Source organism: Nyctibius grandis, chromosome 12 (assembly GCF_013368605.1).
Source record: "Nyctibius grandis isolate bNycGra1 chromosome 12, bNycGra1.pri, whole genome shotgun sequence".
Classification (NCBI taxonomy): domain Eukaryota; kingdom Metazoa; phylum Chordata; class Aves; order Nyctibiiformes; family Nyctibiidae; genus Nyctibius; species Nyctibius grandis.
In genome coordinates this window covers 3,521,971-3,546,246 of record NC_090669.1, presented here as the reverse complement: position 1 = coordinate 3,546,246, position 24,276 = coordinate 3,521,971, and the positions used below count along the sequence as shown (strand labels likewise).

General features: G+C 41.6%; 1 protein-coding gene across 2 annotated transcripts in view; it reads right to left on the bottom strand.

The window, feature by feature from the left end:
• CBFB (core-binding factor subunit beta) overlaps window positions 1–20,932 on the bottom strand; it is a 43,082-nt gene extending 22,150 nt beyond the window's left edge. For both annotated transcript variants that reach the window (XM_068411254.1, XM_068411253.1), the window contains exons 1-3: window positions 20,791–20,932; window positions 20,489–20,575; window positions 15,757–15,873 (exon numbers count right to left, since the gene is read on the bottom strand). In XM_068411254.1, the coding sequence (XP_068267355.1) occupies window positions 15,757–15,873; window positions 20,489–20,575; window positions 20,791–20,868 (282 nt within the window). In that variant the 5' untranslated portion in view covers window positions 20,869–20,932. The remainder of the gene's footprint in view (window positions 1–15,756; window positions 15,874–20,488; window positions 20,576–20,790) is intronic.
• Between the last annotated feature and the right edge of the window lie 3,344 nt (window positions 20,933–24,276).

Here is a 24,276-nt window from a genome sequence, read left to right as displayed (position 1 = left end):
AGTTAAAGAGGCTATTAGAAGCAAAAGTCATTCCCTTCTAAGAGGGATGCAGAATAATTCAAAAGTGGGGAAAAAAACAAAGGCAGCATAACCTAGCTATGGGTCTGTAAAGACTGAACAGTCTGTACTCTAATGCAGAGAAGGAAACAAGCACTTTGCTGCTCTTCATTTAGGGTTTCCCTTTCACCTAGCCTCCTCTATCCTGGTCCACAGCAAAAGCCTGGGGCATCGAAAGTTACACAGGACATCCCACAGATAACAAAATTTAGCTTTTCAGGGTGTCCAGAAGAAGAATATTTTTTGTTTGTTTCTTTGACAAGGAATATTATGCTGCCACTAACCACCTCATTTCAGGGCTGTTCAGTTGCCTCGGTGACTGCAGCTGCTAGTGCATTACGTGCAAACTTTCCAGCTCGGTGCAAGCAGCGGGTAGCTCAGGCGCAGCTCTGAGGCTCAGCACTTCACACGCAACGCCTCACCATCACCTGGAAGCCTGAGCAGTGATGGAAATTCTGTGAAAGCCTTCAGAAGTCAAAGGGGAAAAGGGAAACAAGCTGACAGAGCTGATGTGATTGCTGATGCCGACTATCTGCCCGAAGCACAGTGACCAACAGCTGAGCTGCTGGCAGAGCAGCTCGTGAGCCACCGGCACGCAGCCTCACCTTTGAGATACAGCGCTCTGCCCTCGCTCCTGAACCGGAGCCCTTAAAGCCTTACACCACCGGATTCAGCAGGTCTTCAAAAAAATCACACAATAAACATCTTTCACCTCTGAAAGGATTAATTCCTTAGCAAGGTATTTGAGTTTTCAAATTACTATATAATCATTCAGATTTAGTATAATTCATATTGAAACCGCATGCACTTATGCAGAAACTTTTCTCTCATTAAGACACACAACAAAGCAAAGGTGCTTTTTCCTTTATTTTAGAGAAAGGAATTTAGAGTCCTTTTCCCCTTCTCCCCTTTCTGGAGAATGGAAACCACCTAAGACTGCAGCCAAAACCGTTTAACCACATATTTCCTTCTTTTCAGATAAAGCCATGCTGCTTCCCTTTCAATTTCCGAACTTAACAGAATTATTAATAAATTACTGCTCTTGTCTATGAGCACATGATCTGTTATGGCACCTCAAAATCCAGCACACAGTTGTCTTAAAAACTTTCAGAATTCTCTATTCTCTAGAACAGTCACAGTAAGACAGCAAAGGCAAAAGCCACATTATTTCTATAAAGACCTCAACTTCCCCACTTAATATTACTGAGCTATACAATTTGATTAAAAGTAGATAAAAGGATGTCTTTGCTAGAATAACTCTTTCAAGGTTTTGTTGCCAACCCCAAATTAACTGCATTTATATAATTTTATAAATCCTCCCCACACCTCCGGGTGCTTTTCATAATAATATCTGGAAGTCAGTGGTGTAAAACTCAGACACTTGGGTGAAAAGCACTAGAGAGGAATAGGAAGAAGGAGGGGCTGGAAGTCAGGTAATTACCAATTTCATATTCAGTGGACTAATTTAATGCTACATAAAGAAACACCACTATAGGGACATAGAAGAGGAAAATATTATTATACAGCTGCCTCCTTCCAGAGTACAGTCCATCCTATAAACCAGACAAGGTATGGCTTTTCTGACAGTGACAGCAGATGGTTGTGTAACTAAGTTAAGCATTATTATATACATATCGAAGGAGGAGAATAAGTTCTCCCTCATTTTGCACCCACATTTTCCACACACTGGCACAGCCAAAGCTGATTAGTTTGTTAGATTTTGAGACCCAGGTAGACTGTCACACACTGAAATCTGCAATTTTTGTTAGCTGAATTTTTGTTCAGGTGGCTGTTACACAAAAGTCTCCTTTCACTTCAAACTACATCTTTCATTTCAAACTCCTACTACAAATTGAAGTAGCATTAGAATTTTTTAAACAAGAAAAGCAGACATGTTACTTTTACATTGGAAATAGGCTTTTATTGTTAGAACAAATATTTTGCTTGCTGACTGGACAACCAGCAAGAGCAGACACTCCTCTCCTGGCAGATTATCTGGATGGAGGATGAACGGCACCATAAACACACACAAACACGTTAGGCTCTAAGTTGTTGGGCTGTTTGTGCTTTCTCAGCCTACCAGCTGTCTTGATCTCAAAGACCTCTATGGCACACCTTCAGTACACAGGGCATTTCACCTTCCTTTTTGTACTCTTTCAACTAATCTGTTATTTCTTTTCATCTGCATTTAAATGAGCAACCCTCTCCTCCAACTCCAACTAACTGGGAGTTAGCTTTGTTGTTAAAAATAGGCAGGGACGTGGCTCCTGCAACACCATCCGTTCATATTTTAAAAACCAAACTTGATTTGAATATGGTGAAGCAGACAGAGGACAATTCTCAATGACCTTAATAAAAAAAAAGCTGCTTTACTTGAGCACAAGACACAAAACCTCAGTTTCACATCCTATTTTAGTCCTCTAGTAAATCCTTATCTCGCAACACCAGGGTATTGAACCGATGTGCTACAGATATGCTATCTGTGTGCTCCATCCACACATCCTGCAGTTACAGAAAACTGTTCCTTCTCCCTAAAGCAACCAAGCCATTTCCTCCCCCAGAGATTGCACGCAGGTCTCACCACCCACCAGCTAATGAATCAGCACGCGCACAACAGCCACTGCCACCGACGGGACCAAAACCACCTCCCCGGGAAGCACCAGTGCCCAGCGAAGCGGTGCGGTCCCCTCCTTTCTGTTTTCATTTTCCCAGCACACTGGAGCAAAACACATTCTTTGAGCAGAGGCTCAGTTCTGACTCACTGTCTGCCTCATCACACACACGTCTGCCCATTCATAACTGCTCACACAAGCTGCCTGTCTCTCTCTCAGCTGAGCCGAGTACGTACGTCCCAGTTTTGATCCCACCTTCCCCTGAATCATACCGCACTTTTAAACAGCAGCCTCCCCAGTGACTTCATATATGAAACACTGACGACTAAGAAAGAAACAGCTGCAAACATTTACTCCAAGAAAGAAAGATGTTAAATTGGTTAAGGCTAACCTCATCATTTCAGCCTCTCTGAACACACTGCCGAGTAAAAGGAGACGGCCTATTCAAAATATTCAAATGGGAAAGTATGTGTTCACCTGTTTCCTTTAACAGAAGTCTTAAAGGAGCATATATGCATTTTCATAAACAAAATGCAGTGGTCTCACCATACAGACTTGGCCTGACCGTTTTGAAATGTGAAGTTGAGTCAGTCCTCCCTCCCCAAATACCAGGGCTCTCACTCGCATAGTGTCATCAGAGAAGGGCTGCTGCCTGGGTTTCAACAAGGGGACAGAGCATGAGAGAGGGAGCAATCTACGAAAGGCAAAAAAAAGTTTTTCTAAAACTTTGCAATAGAACTTATACGCTAAAATCCTCCGTTATTTGGGGAGGATTCCAACAGTATCTTCATTAGTATAACAACAACCGAAGTTACAGCAAAAGCTGACAACTCCATACAAGGCTTCAGGCTACACTTTTAGATACTCGTCATTCATATTTTAAAAGAAACTAATGAAAAATAACCAAGTCATGGACAGAGTTTACAGCACTTAGACTGTCGGTTCAATTCTGAAACAAAACCTTTGTAACGTAGTTTTAACTGGGAATGAAACAGTAAATAGGAACAGATGAAAAGAATCCCATTTAGACAGTCACTAGGAGTGAAATATAGTGGTTTTAATCTTAGAACAATAGACACATTACAAACCATAAGAGCTCAAAAATCCAACACATTTAGATCAATCCTTCTGCCTCATGCCTCAAAGCACTATTCTTCCTTTAAACACACAAAGAAAATGTTTTCCAAGTTATTTTGAAAGTTATATCTTGAAACTGCTTCCACTACAAGAAAATGAGGTTTCGTTAAAATTTAAACCTTACACTATTTTGTAAAAACGCGAAGGAACGATACTTCCTGGCAAAAACAAAAGTCTTTCCTAAACAGTTGTACGTGGATGACCAAACTCCGGCTTTCAAGAGGAACACAGCTCTCAGTTTCTCAAGGGTGGCACTTTTGTCACAACGGCATCACACCACTTCTCTGCCTGTGACCTCCTCCTATAGCTCCTCTCTGTGATCCCACAAAGACATTTCACTTGCCACTTTAGACCATGTAAATCATCTGATAAGAGGCTGGTAGGATCAGGAATGACCAGGCCTATTGTAGTGCACGAAAAAACCCATTTCAACTTCTTAGTTCTCCTCTTTCCTCTATTTTACCTACACATGCCATAACACCCACCCAAAAAAAACCAACACAAACCAAAAACCAACCACCCAGGCATTAGTTTTTACAGACCACCAGAAGAATTTCTGGAAAGAAAGTTTAACGTTCAAAGTGAAATAGGGTTACTCTATTTCATCAGCTATGACAAAGGTCGATTCCTCAGGCAAAACCAGAAATATTAACAAAACAGTATGCTTGCTCAGAGTCTCAGTCTAGACTACTACGCTTAGGAAAAAAAACATGAAGAAAATAAGTTTTAAATGCAGTCTTTCATACTGCCATCTTTTGAGATCACAAAAAGCAGCGGAAATACAAATTGACCAACTATGAGGAACAAAGTATCTTAAAGAAAAGAATTTGCTGAGATACAAAATATCCCATGAATTGCTAACAGCCTGTACTAGAATTTTAATAGCAACAAGTAAAAATAGCTGAGCACAGGGCTAACTAGCTTAACTATTATTTGCAGGAGGTTTGTTGTATATAGGCAGTTAAAATTGTTGTTAAAGATTTTAAACCCCTGTATTTTCCCCCCTTTAGAGCAATATTGTTCATTCTGCTTCTGCGTACTGGAGCTTATTAAGATAACTTTAAAGCTTAAAGTGTATTAGAAAAGTTGCAACTATGATTTAACTTCTCAAAGATTTTTTTAATTTAGTCTGACCTTCATCAAAATACCGTACCTGTCAGATTCAGGAGTCAGAGGAATACAATTTTTTAATACAAGCTTTAGACTCTTAAATGCATTTCGCCACCCCCATGGAAACCTATGAATTTATACATGCCTATATATACATGCTAATGTCAGAGGTGATTCAAGGTACAGCCTGAAATATTAGCCTAAGGCATTTCACAGACAAGGTAAAAAAAAAAAATAATCTCAAAAAACTTGTGCCATAAGTTCCATTCAGCAACATAAAAATCTATTTTAGCTCTCTAACTACAGCAGAAGGCGTGTGGATAACAAGTGATAGCATTCCCTTCGTGTATTCCCGCAGGAAAGAACACAGTCCGATTCACAATGGCAAAACCGTCTCAGAAAATACTTGCTACAACTTTCAACTTCATACCAAAACCTGACGGTCTGACATTATGTATTTCAGCCAATTTTTAAGTATGCTTACATAAATCACCTGTTTTTATAACAAATAAAATGAAAGGTTCGGAAAATGCCCATTTGGATAAAATTCAGATGCAGCACAATCCATTTTTACAATTTATGTTGAAAACAAATCCATGTATGGACTCACATTAAAACTGTCTTTGTAAAAATGTATCAGAGCTGTGACAAACCCTCTCCCCACATGCTTCCTGTGCTACTGAAACACTACAGTGATGATTTTTCTTTTGGTTTCTCAAACTTCAAAAAAGAACAGCAGAAAAATCTTCCTCCCTTTACGGGAGAGACAGAATTTACAAGTCGCTTTCAGAAAACCTGATATTTTTATGGTTTTTTGGTTGTTGTTTGTTGGGGTTTTTTTGCGTAGTTAGCTCAGCTATGTCATCACTACTCCTTTTCCAAAGCAGATCAATGTTTCATTAAACTATGCAGGTTACTATTTCAGTTAACTAAAAAACAAGTCTATAATGAAGAACAGATATGAAGCATTAAGGATGTCAGAACAAATGCGATTAAAATCTGTGGAGACCACATTTTATTCCTGGATTAAGATCACTGGTCAGTACTTAGCTCAGAAGTTAACAGAGAAAAATACTGAAATGCTCCTGCACAGAAATTATACTGATTTAATAACAAATAAGTCTCCAGTGAAACTTCCAAAATATTGCAACTGCTGGACTGAGCAGGAAATATACACTAACACTTGACCAAAACCACCAAAAAAACCCCTAATACATAGCAAAAAGTAGGTGGCTTCTTCGTTTTGCAGTGACACTACAAAAAGGTCTAATGCCTCCCGACATGAAATGCATCTCATGCCCAGGCTCACTCCATTTGCCTCCAAAAAGACAAACCCAACCCCACAGCTGGAATTGAGAATCAACAAAAAATGCAATGGGTGGAATATAGGATAATCTGAAAGGCAAATACATGGTGGGGCTTTCCCCTGTGAAACTTTACAGGGTCTTTTATCAGTACATCTTTACCAACAGATTCTACATGAGAAAGACGACTGGATTTTAAATATACTTTTCCCAAAAAAAGACCCAATTTTTCTTGCAACATTTGAAAATAATAATGTTTTTGCAGCAAAACACTGCTAGGAGACTGCTGCCAGTATGCATCCATGTAACTGAGAAATGCTTACGCTCACAAAACCAGTTAACTAGCAGGGACACACACTGTTTGCTGCCACGTTGACAGAAGATATTTTCCAGACGGAAATTTCAAAATTGGTTGGGAAATTAGTTGTTCTCAAGCTTTCAGAAAACAGCACAGCAAAATGCAGTTATAGCTAGAAACTCCAACAGAGGGTTAGGAAGAGAGGTTTATCTAAAACACATCATTTACACACCACGCCACCTGTGTGCAGATCAATAGACTATTAAACCTGTATTTTTTAACTTAAAAACTGAAATGCGTAATGCAAGTAGACTTAACTAGAAGGTACCCGATTTTGACAACATGGGCAAGCAACTAATAAAAACCATCCAGGAACCGACCAGAGCAGGAGAGGGGCAAGAACACTTGCCTCTTCTGCCCTTTGGCTTTTATTATGTTCTTGAGCACTTTGACTGCCTCGTCCTTCCCCCTTAAGCAGGATTCAAGTCAGGAAGAACTGCATGAACATTTATTCAACATGCAGCACTGCACCAAGCCTTAAAATAACGTTAGTAATTTTTTTCTCTTTTGTATACCGTAACAACTACTTAGGTTTCATCACCCAGTAAAATTTCATAGTGTCATAGTTATTCTGTAGAAGACTATCAGCTTCTGCAGAGAAACGTCACTAGCAATGGCTGTGGATTTTCTTTAACAGAGTCACTGGCACTTTCAGATATATGTTTAATACCAAGTTCTCCAAACAGCAAAATCCTGGAAAGAAAATGGACATAGTTATAAAGATAGTGAATAATATAAATACAGCTTTGGTTAGCCAGAAGGCAACAAGAATTCTCCCAGCACAAGACCAGGAAAGGACCAAACCAACACTGTATGATCTGCAGGAGAGGGGAACGGATTTAAATTCTTACGCTCTATTTATTTCTATTCCCTATAAACCACATACTGATTCATTTTCATGAAGTTAAAAAAATTTATAGCTGACATGAGCTACACTTCCTCAAAAGTCTGATTCTCAAGTTCCAGGTACCAGAATAGAGCTTAAAAAGAATTTCATACAGCTTCTCAGAATGCTTTGTCAGGAAAGTACCATCCCGTGTGTTTCATGAACGGTCGGTCTGTTGCAAGACCTTTTGAAGGGATTAGAAACAACGGCTTTTGCGTTTGCTGTAACTAAAATCCTGATAATTTTCTGCAATGAAAACCCACCAGGCTACCAGGCTGTGCAATCACACTGCAGGGTACCCTACTCTTGAGTCCCCTAGTTGGAGGCATCTGGACATGAGATGATTGCCCACTGTCCCTCCACCCAAGTGAAAACACTTGCCCTCGATATATTAAAAACAAATAAATCAGAGAAGCGTGCAAGCTTTATAAAGAAATCCCCAAACGCTCGTTAGTAGCATGAGAAAAATACACTACTATAGCTGTTTTACTTTGTCTACATGCCTTCCTTGCCTTAGTTTTCCTATCCTCAAGCACTCTTTAAGCATGTATTAATTTTCCAAAAAGAAAAAGTCCAATATTGCCTCTACTGAAGAATGTAAGCTCTTCCTTTTTTTTTTTAAACCTATTTTATTTTTTTTAAAGGAATACATTGGCTGAGAAGAAACTAAAAATTCCTTCTTGTCACCTCTGATCTGTTTTGTTAAACAATGCTGGCTACTCCTCAACTGCCATCAAGAGGTATTTCATCAGGACATAAAAGCCCCCATTAAGTCTTCCAGAGCTGCTTTCTTCCCTAGATTTCAGACCTAAAAAGTATTTGAAATATCCGACAGACACCACTTTGTCCTCGGTCACTGTATTTCAACAGAAAATTGAAGTTTAATGACCCTTACTGTAAAAATTATGCCAGGTTTAAGAACTCTGTCACCTTCTATAGGTTTTATCTTCTGTATTTATACTGAAATGAACAGATAAAACAAGTTGCATACCCAGAAGTCCCACAACATAAAGCTGCTGCCTGCAACTGTTTAAGCAAAGCATCTTGAATACAGAAAGAAGGCAGACGTTCTGCACAGACCCCTCAAGTAGCTACAATTTGGATCTCATATACAAGTCTAGATATTACTGTAACAGAAAACATATAGACTTTCTGCTTAGAAAAAACATCTGCAGCATCAGCTATTCCCCAAAAAACGATCCTTTCATTATCACTCATGCTCTTGGAATAGCAGTCTTGTGCAAGAGTCCTAATTTTTTTTTTCCATATTATTGTCACAGTACATATTTCACCATGCCAACTTCTTAAACATCAAATATGCAATTATGCAAGCTAATTAGCTCATTTCATTACTTGTACTTTGGACAATAAAGCTTGAAGAAACATTTCAGTACCCTCCAGAAAAATGAGTTTCTTGTAGCAAATGTTTCATCATCTTATTGAATTTTTCTTTATTTAAATATGAAGTACTAAGTGATTTTTCACAAAGAAACAGACAGCCTCCAACACCCTCCAATACCTTTCTCAATCATTTATACAAAGAGCAGAGAAGCATAAAGTTAACAACTTTGCTTGGTAAGTGGAGACTGATACGCACACAAGAGGATTCAACAATCCGAATGTCTGGATTTCTTCCAGCATCTCTGCTGCAGAGACCTCAAGTACTGCTTTCATCCACACAGCACTCATCTGTCCTTATCTATAGATGGCTCTCAAATGCAAAATTTAGCTCACTAACTCTGGTTTTGTTCCTCATCTGGGAAACTTTAGAATGATGGTATGAGTAAATTTGAAGACTTGTCTATACAACTCTAATGGGTGCATTTAGACCACTGGAAAAAGTTCAAGGTAATATATAAAATCTGACTAACTGCTTCTACAACATATAATAAAATCTAATCAAAAGCAGGTTTACTGGTGGCAGATATTAAGTGCTTGGGACCTGCAGACAGGGTTGATAGGTAGGCATCACAGCCGTGCCCTAAATACTCTTCATAAGCATTGTTTCAAAACGGCATCATCGCCGCACGCACCGTAATGCACGAACAAGGCTGCGTGCAGTAACAAAAGCGTTTGGAGGACGGGGGAGTGAAAGGATTACGGGGAAAAGGCTGTGGGCACTTGTCACATGAGAGATGCCTGGTGTGAGTCACGCTCTGGTGGCGGAGGGCACCCTATGATAGATAAATCACTCTTCAGGAACAACTGTCCAAATCTCAGCCAGCAGCTGCTTGCCAGCACAGGACAACATGTACCTAACAAGCTACAAGCTCTAAAAGAGTTCTCTTCCCAAAATCCAAGTTCCTGATTGTTAACAGTGTATAAACTGTATGCAGATAGAGGCATCTCCCCGTTTTGAGAGAAAGGGAATAAGCAAAGATATACTACGACAACCTGGCTTCAAATGGAGTTTCAGTTAAATAGCTCTCCTCTATGAATAAAACCTCAAAGTATCCAGGCAAAACAAGAAAAAGTTTCCCTCTCCTCTAGAGCAAAAACAGTATAGGAGCATAAACAAAGAAAGGACATATCTGGAAAAAAGAAAAAAGAAACTGAGTAGTCTCTTCTAAATAAAAGACTCTTAGGCACCAACACAATAATGAAATCTAGAATCACAAGAATCTATAGCAAACTAGTATTTTACCCAAACTATATAGATGATCCTCGATGAAAACTGATCAAGGGGACCATCTAGGAAAGTGTGTTCTTCTCATTCACCAACCCTTTGCAGGGCTGCCCCCACACTACTCCAAGAAAAAATTCAGCTGTTTCGCCAGGCTGGGTACAAACTGGATACACCACCAAACCCATTAATCTGCTGTCAGAACACAACCACACACTGACTTTCTTGTTTAAAGCTTACAGAAAAGGCCTGAGAAAGATAAAAAGGAACGTCAGCAATGCGGGCTTCTTCAGGGCAACACCACTTCCCTTGGCATGCAAAAGCACCTCAAAGGGCCCGAGCACACAGACAGCTCAGCAGCTGATGTGCCTTCACTGACCACCAGCTGCTCTGCACAGAAGAATCTCTCCCAGTTACCACAATGTTTTGGAGTTGTGGGGTCATCAGGTAGGTCCGAGCAGGAGGATAAACAGTTGTTTAAGGGTGCTCAGGAAAAGCACCAGCTCTGAGGACAGGCACCAGTCAGATCTTCCCTGCTCCATGTTCCTGAAGTAAGCTGAAACTAAGCTGGAAGAGGAATTCTGTATCATTCTGCTAGTGCAAAGTGAGAAAACAGCAGATGAACATGATAAAAATCTGACCCCAAAATATCCTTACCCTAACCCACCAGTGCGTTAAGGGACCAGCCTAAAAAATCAGTCAAGAGCTGCGTACAGCTATGCAATGAACCTCAGCTCGAGTTCAGAGCTGTGAAGCAACAAGACTCTCCTGCAAAGAAAGCGTTTGTGAGCAGGACAGCTCCTGGGAAACAAAGCGTCCTCACCAGATGCCCTTGCATATTAAGAGACGATCCACAAAGGATGTACCGGGTACCACTTAAAGGTCGACATTTCATCTTATGTGCCCATGTGCCTCTGCCACATACAAACCGCTCCGTGAACTTTTGTTAGGTGACGCCCAGCTCTTCAGGGTTGTAGCACTGTCTCCTGAAGTGCTTTAAACAGAGACCTTCGCAATAATTAGGAGCATTAAATTACTACAGACGAATAAAAGGATGAAGTCTTAATAACTGTTAAGACCACATGCATCTCATGGCTGAGATGGTTTGCCCTATGTGATGACACACCGCAGTGCGATCTTTAATTAATATTACAGCTCAAGCATATGGGTTTTTTTCTAAATCCCTAACATCAGACATCCTTTCCCACTGATCTGGGAAAAAAAAAAATCAAATTCAAATCCTTTCTGTCCAGAGACTCGGTGGACTGCAGGGACCACATGCAAGAAACTGCGAACTGTAAGAACATTTTAGATGGTGACAATGCAAAAACCCCAAATACTGCTGGACTGAAACCATAAGAACTTAAGGACGCTCTTTAGCACTATGATGAGAGTAAAATGAGAGCTGAAACTGTAAATCAGTTTCCCAGACACCTTTACTGATTTTTTAAAAGTAAGGGTACCTAAAGAAAGAAAAAAGAAAGCTGCTACTCCAGCTTTGTCTGAATGACTTAATGTGTCATCTAAATTCTTCAGAAAGTGATGGGGACCAAAGAAAGTAAAACTTCTGATTCAATACAGGTTAGCACTGATATTCAGATATTTCTCATAAATTAAGCTTTCACTTTCCAAGCAAATTCCAGCAGGTACGCTGTGATCCTATGTTTGACTGGAAATTGCATTTGCTCAGAAAACAGAGCAGCCAATACACCATCCCAATAACTATGAAACTTTATTGCTAAACTCCGAAAATAAAAAGTCAATTTGGAAACAAGTCCTATCTATCAAACTTCTAGCGAGAAAAGAGGACACAAATGGAAAACTGCTGCTGTTGGCTGCCATTTAAATATAGTTTTTATCCAAATACAGCACCTTTGTTTCTCATTACATTTCTGCAACTGCTGCAACGTCTGCAGCACAACAGAGATTTTCAGTTTTTTAGATTCATCCAAGGACTTATCATCAACTTACAGCCAAATAAAATTTCCTAGTTAAACCAGAAAAAAACTGCACAAGTAGGAACTCAGCATCTTCAGGAAGAAAACTGAAGCCCAGTAATATTTAGTTATGGCTAGAACAAAGTTAATATACTCTAGTGAGTAGAAATCCTAGCTACTACATCACACATGTGGCATACCAGGCACTCTGAATCAATTTAAATCATGTCTGATGTGCTTTCCTCCAGAACTGCGGAGTTCATAGCGCGTTACACTGAAATAAGCCTGTGCTGAAGATTCTGGTTTATGAGCAGCTGCCGCCGAACAGCAGACAGGAAGTTAAGCTGCGTTAGAAATGAGATGGAGAACAGTACTATAAAGGGGAGGGGGGAGTAAAACAACTTCACACACTTCATCAGGGCAGTAACTGGTATTTAAACAATAAAAAATATCTGAGAACTAATGTTCTTGCAGGTAAGAAAGACCAGAGCTACATAAACATCTCAAATAACAAATAAAAACCGGGGACATTTTATTGTACTGTAAGAAGTATATAAAATGAATCACGCAAAGAAAGTTGATCACACAGTTCTTAAGAAAACAAGAGGACTTTCAATAAAATTAAATTTTAAGCAGCACTGAGGCTCACACACACACAGTTCAGCCTGAAGTTCATATGGTATCAGTATAAAACTGAAGTAAAAATTAAAGAACTTCATTAAGCACAATAAAACTAGTCTAAGTCATTAACAGTACCAGAGAAGCAAGGTGAAAATAAAGCTCTTCATTTCACTACAAAGTTCAATTATGTGAGATTACAGACAATACATTATACTACTACACTGTCTGCCTCTGAATTTCTTAACAATATCTAAACATTTGTTCTTTTTAAGGAAAAAAAAAAAAAACCAAAAAAATGGACATTAGCTGACAACACAAAGGATCAGGAAGCCTTGGTATGGTCTGGATATCCAGAAACAGGACATACACTGAATTTGACAGGCCCCACAATCACAGTGAAATAAAACGTTCTACGATTTTCACAATCTAGGGACCTATTTTTAGTGCTGCTTTTTCTTTTGCTATGACAAACCTGAAAAATTGCTCAAATACACAATTAAATTTGCTACAGGTCAAAGGCAGCACAGAATGTTAAAACTATCTCAAAGAAAAATGTTAAGCTTGAGTTTAAAATGAGTAGAAACATTAAGGGAACACTCAGCTACCCAATTCCTGAACTAATGAAGACAGAGGCTACCCACCCATCGAGAACATCAGATGCATTGAATTAAAAGGCAAATTAAGCATAGGAAAAACCCCTCAGTTAAGAAATACCAGAATGAAAAACCTCAAGCCTATGAAGTAGATGTCCACAGAATCCCGACTTTCATACAGATTCACAAGGGTGTTGCTCTTTCTAAAATTCAACCATTTAAGAAGCAATTCTAGCAGATGCTGCATCGGTAGCTTTGCCAGTCCGGGTACAGAACTGCTTAGGCACAATAGCAAAATACTTCAACTCTGGACAAACTATTTTGGGCCATCATTTGCTAAGCCAAACACCAAAGCAGAATTCCAGAATAAAAATATTCTAGCGCTGGTAAGTTTATCTACATTCTAGATCTCAAACTAATGCCTAAAATAATAATTAACTGACAGCTCCCCCCATAGCCTTTTTTTTACTCGTATAATTAAAAACATGCCTTGCTGGCTTAAATCCAGTGATGAACAAACACACATTATGCACTGCCTCAAGAATCAAAGCTCATAAAACAATGCTGCACAGAGCTACAAAAATCACATGGTGTTAAGAGACTGCTGAAGCCTATGAAAGAAATTCTTAATAAAACCAAACGACAAAAACCTATAGAGGACAAAATCTCAGACAATTCATATGAAACACTTAACTGTTGCTGTTGGTAACACAAGAAACCCTCTCCCATTCTGCTTACTCCTCTTCTGAAGTTATGGGAGTGACTTACTTTCAGACAAGTTTAATTCCCTGCAGAGCAAGCCTGCATTCGCGTGTGATTTACACTAGTAAACTCTGATTACAACGGTGAATTTGTGATTTGTTCATACTACAGCATAACACTATCCCCATTTATTAGTTTGTCCACCTCTAGCCTCATTCAGACAAATTCTTCTAAACATTTTAGTGAAGCACTCTAGAATTTACTGTAAACACACATAAAACTGGGAGTGGCATTCACTAATGAGGCGTATGTTCTATTTTAATACACAGCCTGCCTACCACGCTCTTACGTGATTAAGACAACACAAGAAAATGGATGTAGTAGTTCAGTACTTTAAGAATGCATTCAGAGAAAACAAAGTTAAAAAAAAATCATAGGAGTAAATAAAATTAGTTTTGAACTGGCAAAAAGAGAGACTTCAGTCTTCTTACACATTACAAGAAAAATTCCTCATTCAATTGTGAGCCAGAATCAATATTTTTCAATAAGAGCCAGATTCAATTCCGTTTCCTTAGCAAAGCAGCCAGTACCCAGCATAGCCAACTTCACTCCTTCTCCCCCAATTTGTCAAACTTCTGCAAGCCTCACAGGACTAAACGAAAACCAATTTTTTCCAAAAAACCTCATTAACTTGAATTCCAAATACCATATCTGCCCTCAGGAATTTTTTTTCCTTCCAATCAAGTTTTCCCACTATATGAAATATTTATCTTCCACCTAGCAGCATTTAAAAGACCCAATATGCCATTAAACCTGAACATGCTTCAAATATTTCCTCCAGCCTGGTAGGCTTGGTAGCATTAGCTGTTACTTGTTACAAGAGCAGGTAAAAAATTTTAGGCAAAAGCAAGACTTTTGAAGTCTATTAAAAGTCTTCAAAGTCAAAAAATTATACAGAAATTAGCCTGAAACAGAAAGGCTATGGGGGTTTAAGTGCTGGCCCAAACCTACTGAGGTCTGCAGAAAGTGTCCTATTGCATTCAGTGATCTTTGAATCAGTCCCAAAGCATCTACAGTAGCACAGATAAGAGACAGCATCTACATTTTAAAGGTATGTTTTTCCTGTAAAACAAAACCAGCTGTAAGTGATTTCAGTAAGTTTATTCTCACGAGGCTAAGCAAGGTTTCTGACTTTAAATCTAATACAGCTTCACAGCAACCATCACTGTCATTAGAGAATTCTAGCTTTCAGTATCAGTCTATGGGACAATCACCTCAGAAAAAAATTATTCAGAAATTAATTCTGAAAGCTACGCTTCTGTATTATAGCTCATGGTGAAACTGAGGAAAAAAAGCTTCATTCCACTAAGCAGCACACTGAATGCTTGCTGTACCAAGTGGCAACCTGAGACCCAGTGAAGTAACCTGCTTGAAGTACAAATTTTCCCTACTGTCTCCCACAATTTGTTGGCCAAGGTCTAATTTCTGAACTATTTTAGAAGCACCTGGTCAACACTACATTTAAATTGTTCCCCAAAATTTTATCACAGCATGACAGTAGAAATAAAGTTCTGTTCTTCAAAATACTAAAAAGCCACCAGTACTGCCCACGTGTTTCCCTCCAGAAATGTCAACGTGCTTTAAAACAAAGTGATACCAGAGTTTATCCTACCAGCTTTCAGTTGTACTCCTGTGATTACCCACATGCACAGAGATGTGAAATATTAGTATGGACTGCAGGTACGATGCAAAATTACTAAAGAGATCATAAGCACAACATAAAAATTTCTTTCAGTCGCAACAATTTTCTTCTTACCTTGCCTCCTTCTCTTTCAAAGTCGACATATTCCCGGGTCGGTGTCTGCCGCTGCTCCCCCTGCCAGCTGGCCGGAAAAAACTGGAGAGACAGATTGGTTCCTGTGGCCACAAAAGCCTTTTAGAAAAATCAATACAAACAGGATCAGGGAGCAAGACATTACATAAATTATGCAGGCAGTCATTTATTTTTACATCAGTTTATGTCTTAAGCCAGGCAGCACAGAGAATACTTAAAGTCAAAAACATGCACTCATCATTTTTCTTAAGTATTAAGTTACAAACATTTGATTCCATTTTGACAACATTTGCCATTGGCTGCTTCGGATATAAAATACAACGTGGAATCAATACTTCTTTCAAATCAGTTTTGCTGACGTTAGAATCTGTCCTTTCAGTTCTGTCTGGAAACCCTGCACCAACTTAGTACCTGCAATATTAAAAATTGCCCATGCTTTTTAAAGAAGCTGCATATCCCTAAAGGAAGCACTGCTGAAGGAAAATGAACTCCTGAGACCTGTTACTAGGGGCAACTTCTTTTGAAAAAGGACTCACTTCCTTTCACAATCTACTTGCACCTAGATAAACACTTATCTGAACTGAAGTGTAAATATTCCTATTTCACCATCTACAGGCAAGCAGCATCAATATACAGCTCAATTAAACTTCACAGGACGACGTCCTCTTGCCACATTAAGACACCAATGAAACCCAAATCAGCAGATGCTGTGTCAGTGAGAATAGGCAACCATAGGAATTCTTCTCAGCTGCAGCCCTCCGTAAAATCATTAAAGGGACTGACATAACCATATTAGAAAAAGCATACGTTGCTTTCAAGTAAATAATTTTTTTATGGTTTCAAATGAAAATAAGATTCAGTTTTCTCTATAAATTATCTGTATTTATTTGTATATCTTATAAAGTCCAAGCCATGCGGAGTATGTAAATTTGTAGACGTGAAATAAAAAAACGATTTTTGCAAGTAAAAGTCGGATTCACGGCATTTATACCCTTCTCTGGTACACTTATGTCCTGTAAGTGTGCGAATACTCGAACGTGCCTCCAGAATATAACTCTGCTCAAAATCCCAGGGTTAAACATAATTTGTTGCAATCAAATAACTGTATTGATTACCATGATCACTTAGATTTAAATGGTCATTAATCCAGAATACAGTTTCTCTTAAAAGCTATACCAATACCACTCTGATAGCTGGAATTTCCTGACACGCAGATTCCTTTCAAAAACCCAGAATTCAGCAACTTTATGGTATAACTATACCGCTACCTACTACGCAATAGCTCTACCTGTTATTTAAGACAGTTCCAGTCATGTACTGCTGTCTGTCACAGGATTAATGCCTCCCATTTGGAAAGTAGAAGTCCTTTGTCTTGACTTTTTCCCCTCCGCCAAGGGAGACTAATACTCTGCAATCAGGTTCCATTCCAGGCTATCCTTAAAAGCAGAGTTTTTATTCATTTATTTATTTTTTAAATCTCCTGTTAAGCACATTCTCAATGTCATTAAAATTGACAAATCGGTCCTACTAATAACTGGGGTGGATATTGGATTGGTACGTTAATATTTGTTTGCCCTACAATACGCAAAGACAAACATTTCGATCAGTGTAACAGAAGCTTCAGCGAGGAAACACTTGCACTAATCGGAAGCATCAAACCTGTGAGGGCCGTGGACCATCAGCATCAGGCTGGCTAGCTTGTGTTATCCCTTTGCTTTTCTAAGGGATTCTATTTACGTATCAACAGAAAAAATTATACCTATCTCCAAATATTTCTGACTCATAAGTCATCACCACTTCGTCTGTTCAAGAACTACCTTCCCACCTCCGAGCATCTTTAGCCAATACGTGTTTCACGCTCCTTGATTTATACACTTAAAGCAAAACGCCAAGGAGCGAGACCTTTGAGTGTGAACCGACCGACCGCTCCGGCCCGCTCCGGTTTCCGTAGGCCCCAAGGATGCTGGCTCGGTACTTTACTTGCTTTCTGGGAAACGGAGCAATGCAGCGAAGTGCCCATGCCTCCCTGCTTCCACCCCGACTCGTGCTAGAGGGCCATGAAAAACCATGGGAAAAATATCACAGAAAATAAGAAAATGAAAGTACACAAATTCCCACATCCTCCTGGAGTCATGCAGGCAACACTTAAACTAGAGGCTATTTAAAAAGCTATGTAGATATTTATTCTCTGGAGTTTTCAAGCCTGTTCCCTCCCTTTGAACAGATAAAACCATCCAATTAAAATACCCACGTGCTTCTCAAATCAAAATCATAGGTAAATACCAAAAAAACTCGAGAACAGTCTCGCTAGTAACCACACAGGGCTACCCTGAACCCAACAACTTTCTTCTACTAACAAGCAAATTTTTAAAAATTAAAAAAAAAAAAAAAATCACCCCACTAGTTCGGTCTTAAACTTGAAAGGAAGAAAACTATAATTTTCTCTACAGAGCCTTTTAAAGCTCAGTCTGACACACTATCATACACATATGCCTCCAATTTTGGAAAAAGCTTCTCAGGAAGCACAAGGGTGATCCGACCCCCATGTAGACAACGTAAGTACAGGCACCTTTCAAACAAATAGCTAGTTAAGAAGCCTCCCAAAACAAACTGAACATGTAAAGTTATTTTCAAGTTATCAAAGCAATACCAGTAAACCCAAAATCTAATTTTTCACAGTTACTTTCTCAGTAATACTGTAATTATTTTCTTTATTCAATCAAGAGTTATTTGACAGAAGTAACCAACAACCTACTGCCAGTTCTATCCCTATCTAATCCCTAAGCTGTTCTCTGTTTTTTTGCCTGCTTAAAAATATGTAAGGTCATTTGCAACGGCTCCCTTTGGAGATAAAAGAATAAATCCTTGATGTCTGGAAAAACATTCAAGACTAAAAAAAATGTAAAATTGCGAGCTCTTTTTAACATCAGTCATTACACACACTACATTTCTAAATAAACCTGACTACTTGTGCCCTGTTCACAAAAGAAAACCAGATGTTTCAGATCAAGAAATTTAGAGGCTGTTTTATAATTAAGTGGAAGTAAAAATACGTAGAACAGGCATTACAGGGTGCTTCCAAGGGATGATGTTCTGACAGAGAAAGACAGCAGCAGGCTTAGAAGCACAAAGGTGAAACTACAGTGATTTCCCATTTATATAAATAACTGCATAGGCTGCATTAGAAAGCTAGTTTATAAGCTACGTGTCCTTTTTTTTTTTATTTCAGGGAAGGACTTGGGTATACTATGCACTCTCACCTGTTCAGGAACTTTAAATGCTAGCAAACGACGCTTTCCTTGCCTACCCATTGTTTCCCTGGTGACTTTTAAAGGAAGCAAACATGCACAATGAAAAATGAATGTTAAAAAAAAAAAAACACCATCAGTAAAATTAAGAAACTGACTACACAGGGCCTCTCACAAAATAATATTACAGGTTCTAAGCCACAGATAACAAGCAGGGATAAGACTGAGCTAAAATAAAGTTACTCAGTAAAAGATAGCTGTGTACTTGAGTGTATATCCTTTTACTCACAAATGTAAACGAACAAGATCAGCTGCAGTAAGTGGTATTCAAGTATATTTGTTTGGATGTGCAGAAGAATAATTTCATTCTGTGTAAGAATAATTTCATTGTGAACCAACTAGCGATATCTATACCACGTGAAATTAAAGAATCACCATAAACCAAACTCGGTGAAAGCAGGGGTTATCTTCTACGGGAAGGGACTTTTTATCTCATCTTTCACTATATACTGCAAATGAAAAAGAGGTTACTTCTGCATTTTTAAGAACAGCGAAGAGTTAAGAACTTAACAACAATGCTATGAGATCCTGATCCTACAGAAGGAACATATAGCAGAAATCAAACCAGGAAATAACGAGTCAGTTCTTGACTACTCCGAGCCATACTTCATCTCACTTCTTAATTCAGAAGAGAGTAGTCTGTAACTAACCTTAACGACTGAGAAAAACGGGGCTGAAGTTGCGAGTTTCAAAGCCTAATTTTTAAAAGCCTCTGATTGAGTTCACAAACACATCAAACAGCTCATTCAAGACTTCTAGCTATCGCCTTCTGAACAATTTTACTCATTTCTGAAAGCTACTGTTTCCGGGGGGGGGGGGGGGAGGAGAAAAAAAAAAAAAAAAGCTGAATATTGAAATAAGCAGCTTCCAGCTGTAACACGTGCCCAGGGAGGCAGCACAGGCAGCTGGCACTGGCGGGTGGCTCCGAAGCTCCCCGATTTCCCCCACCGCCCCATCACCTCCCTCTAACCCCAGCGCTCCAGCCAGCGGCACCGGCACCGCTCCGGCGCGGGCACGTTTTACCGAAAAAGCGCTCTTCTAGGGGGAAAGAAACGCCGCCTTTTAGCGGAACCCTCCCTCCCCCGCCGTCTGAAAGGCAGCAGATGTCACTTTTTTTTTTCCTTAAGGAAAACTTTTCAGCGCGGCCACCCAGACCTCACCGGCACCCCGCACCGTGCCCCCGCCACACCCAGCGCTGAGCCTTTCAGCTTCGTTACTGCCAAGGGTTCCTCCTCCCCAAAGCCCCCCTGAAACTTTTTATTTAATAAAAACAAGGGGCGCAAAGCGGCGGAGGGGCCCGGGAGCGGCTGCTCGGCCCCGGGGGCGGCCGTCACCCCGCCCGCGGTTGACAGGCGCCGGCCCGGCCCGGTCCCGGCGGGCCCCGAGGGGAACGCGGCGCCACTTACGATCTCGGAGCGGCCGTCGCGGCAGGCGTTCTGGAAGCGGGCCTGCCTCTCCTCGTGGGGCCGGTCCCTGAAGCCGGTGTATTTAATCTGCGGAGCACAGGGCGCGCAATCAGGAGGGGCCAAATCCCGGCGATAAGGGGGGCAGCGGAGTGCACAGACTGCGGCTCCCCGCGCCGCCGGGCTCGGCTCCCCCCGCCGCGGCTGAGGCGAGGCGCCGGGCTCCCTCCGCGGGGAAAGTTTCCGCGGGCCGCGGAGGGAAGGAGGGAGAGAGGGAGGGAAAGGGGGCTGCGCCAGCGCCTCACCTCGCACTCGCGGCTCAGCTTCCTGAAGAACTCCTCGTTCTCGAACTTGCTCCGCTGGTCGGGGACAACCCGCGGCATGGTGGTGGGGCCGCCGCCTGCCCGCCCCGCGCTGTCCCAGCCCCAGCGCTCGCCTCGCCCTTTGTTAGCCCCCGCCGGCGGCGCCCCCCTCCCGCCTCCTCCCTCTCCCTCCTCCTCCTCCTCCTCCCGCCGCCGCCCGCCCCTCTCTCCCTCCCTCCCCTCCGACTTCCTCCCCGGCTCGTAAACTCCGGCCGAACAGCCGCGCCATTCACAACTCCGCCGCGCATGCGCCGCGGGGCGCCCGCACCTCCCTCCGAGGCGGGAAGCGGGGTGGGGTGTTTGGGGGGGTGAGTCAGTGCCCCCCCCGCTCCCCCAGAGCCGGGCGGTGTCTCACCCCGCGGCGCTGAGGGGAGCGGGGTCGCTCCCCCCTCGCTCCCCCCCCTCGGTAACGCCGCTCGGCTCGATGGTTTCCGGCTTCCTGCTTCGAGGGCAGGAGCCTCAGCGCTGCCGCGGGGCCCGCCACCCCGGTGCCCGTGGGGCGCTGTCCCCCCTCCCGGCGGGGACGCGGCGGTCCCTCCCCGGCCGCCCCCTGCACCTGCTCCGGCCGTCCCGCTTGGGTTGGGAGAAAGGAGAGGGGGCCGCGTCCTGCCCCCCCCAGCCTCGGGTGGTCGTGGTGAGGAGGGGGCGGGCAGCAGGGACGGGGCAGCCGTCGCACCGGCCTCCTGTGGCTGCCCTCGGGGTCAGCGGGGGCTGAGCCCGGCCCAGGAGTCGGTGCAAAGGCCTGGCTTAGCCCAAAGGGTGGTCCCAGACCCTGCAGCCCGGCTGTCCCGTTCCACCCAAACCAGGGCTCCTGGGGCTGCCTCACCCCCAGAGCAGCAGGGAGCCAGCCCCCCCAGCAGCCGCACGCAGGCCGCAGGCGAGGGGCCTGTTCCTCAGGGGAGCAGGAGCACCCACCACTTCAAAACCTGCAGCAGGGCTGCTCAGTGTCTTTGAAATCTTGGTGTCAGCCTGCAGCAAAAAACCCAGCACTTCGGTTCACCAGCACTCAAAAAGTTCACTTAATCGCATGCTAAAAAGACAGCACCAAGGCTGCAGCCTCAACTCTTCATTCTTCATCTTCACAAACAGGCATTTTACAGGAGCTAATTCAATCAAGGAGCACAGCAGGACATACATCACCTGTCCCTAAATCCATTTTTTCCATACATACCTTGATTATTTTTCCCTTCAACTATTCCCCCACCTTTTTAGCAACTCTGGAGCATAGTAAGGACAGCTGCACATGCCAAAAACCAGCTGGATATTACGATACCTATCGCCAACATAAAAATATTAGAGCGTATTAGATCTGTTGATAAAGAAATGAGGTTTTCTAATCTCTCAGTATTACAATCTTAACTTTACTCGTAGTCATGCAAATTGGAAGAGGGCAATGCTACGGTTAGCCAGAAGGCATGATTTGAATCAAGTATGAGCAAATTAATAAAAAAAATGAGGGAAGTGTCTGTATCCCTTAACTAATGGTACACTGACTTCATAAAAAAAACTGTAGAAGTTTTTTTTCTAAATGTGGAAAATATTCTAAGAGAAGTTTAATACGTTTGTGAACTGCAGATTTAGGCAGTAACTCAGTATATGTTCAAGCTGTATCTTCCCATTTTTGGTACATTACTGTAATGCAGATACACATGTAAATTCAGAAGTTAAAAGCACTAAATGAACTGTTTTAAAAGCTTTCTTTTATAATAACCAAATCTGAAAATATACTCAGATTGAGAACATAAAAGTGTTGTATATTATCTTGATTCATTTAGATTAATACTAACCCTTAAGCAAAATTATTGTGACTGTCAGGCACATTTAAAGGTCCCAAAATGAGACTTTTTTTAAAAATCCATATCACTATTCATCTTGCAGCAAGATCGATACCAAGAGCATAGACCTGCAGGAGAACTGCCAAGTTCATAAGGTAGAAATCTGCTCTCTTAACCTTCAATAATCTTTCACTACTTGCTAGTACATCGCCCAGTTCCCACCTCCTCACCCCTCCAAACTGCCTGTGCCTTCTTCCAAACAACAGTTTGCAAAATAAATTACCAAGGTCAAAAGCAGGATGAGTGGTTGTGAAGCCCTAAAATAAGAAACGGGAGACATAATCACCTAGCAAGTTTGTGTTTTTGACCTTGGCATATATTTTTCAAGACTTTGGAAACAACACCGAATTTGACTGCTTTCCCCCAGGCAGCTCGTTGTTTAATGTTTGTCATCCTGGAGCTTGCATCTCTCCACTGCAAAGTTTTTGTTTTAAATAAAGCGAGCCAATATTATCGGAAAGTCCGTAACAGATCAGATACTGCCTCTGTTTATTGCCTCAGTTCGTCTGATGCCGAAGAGGCGAGATGGAAAACAGTGGCACAGAATCACATTATTCTTCTGAATTTATCCTGTTTCTCTACACTAAGCTGACACCAAAAAAAAAAAAAAAAGGACTTCTGCTCTGAAGAATACCTCCTTGGTGAAGGGAACCGATTCCTTTATATCATAACAGATATAACTGGGAGAAAACAATTATTTTAGGCCTGTTTTCTCATCAAGGAAAGCTTATAGTATTGGACCAGCTCTTCATCTCTCTACCCCATGCAGCCCCCAACACTTAACAAGGCAATTCAAGTCCTAAAGACAGAGAAGCCCCTACTTTTTTTGTTCCTAGCTAGACAGAGGAGAGGCACACAAATCCACATCTGTGCTGCAAGAAAGGCTAGAGCAGCATTTCCACAGTTATTTACCCTGTTTGGCCAGAGTCGCTGGCCACCGGCCAGACAGTCAACATAGATCAGAAGCAGCTTCGCAGGTGGTAGCTGGCGGACGTGAGAGGGAAAGCTGAGGTTATCGTGTTGGAGGTGGGATACAAACTCCTGGGGATTCTGCAGCTCACAACCTGTTTTTGCTTTTGCTTTTAGTTTTTAGCACTGTATCATCAATGCGTCAAAACGAGCTAGAACTTTTTTTACTTGTGCATGACCAAATGCAACTGCTTCCTAAAGGTGTCTCAGTGATATCTCTGCAAACCCTTTCAGCTTGGTTCAGGCTGCTCAAATGTTAGTGGAGTTATCTTGGTCTGCAAATCACACAGAATCACACAAATCCTTGGTCTGTTGATTCACAAGAACTGAGGCTGTTCATCTGGCCTCTGGGTGAGTCACCTTCAGAAAATAGAAATGGTCAAGCTTGTAGGCATGCTGCTTTCCGAGCGATTTCTCAGAAGAGACCCCCTTCCAAAATAAGATGTAGTGTGTTTTCAGTGCGTGGATAAGTAAGACAGAATACCACTTAAAGATTTACAGGTGGGATGTGCTTGAGAAAGGGAGCTTTCTTTAAGTGACAGGTCCTGTATATACTGCTCTTTCTGTAACCCTTCTCTATCACATCTTTCAAACCTCTGGCTTCCCCTAGGTAGCAGCATTTGAT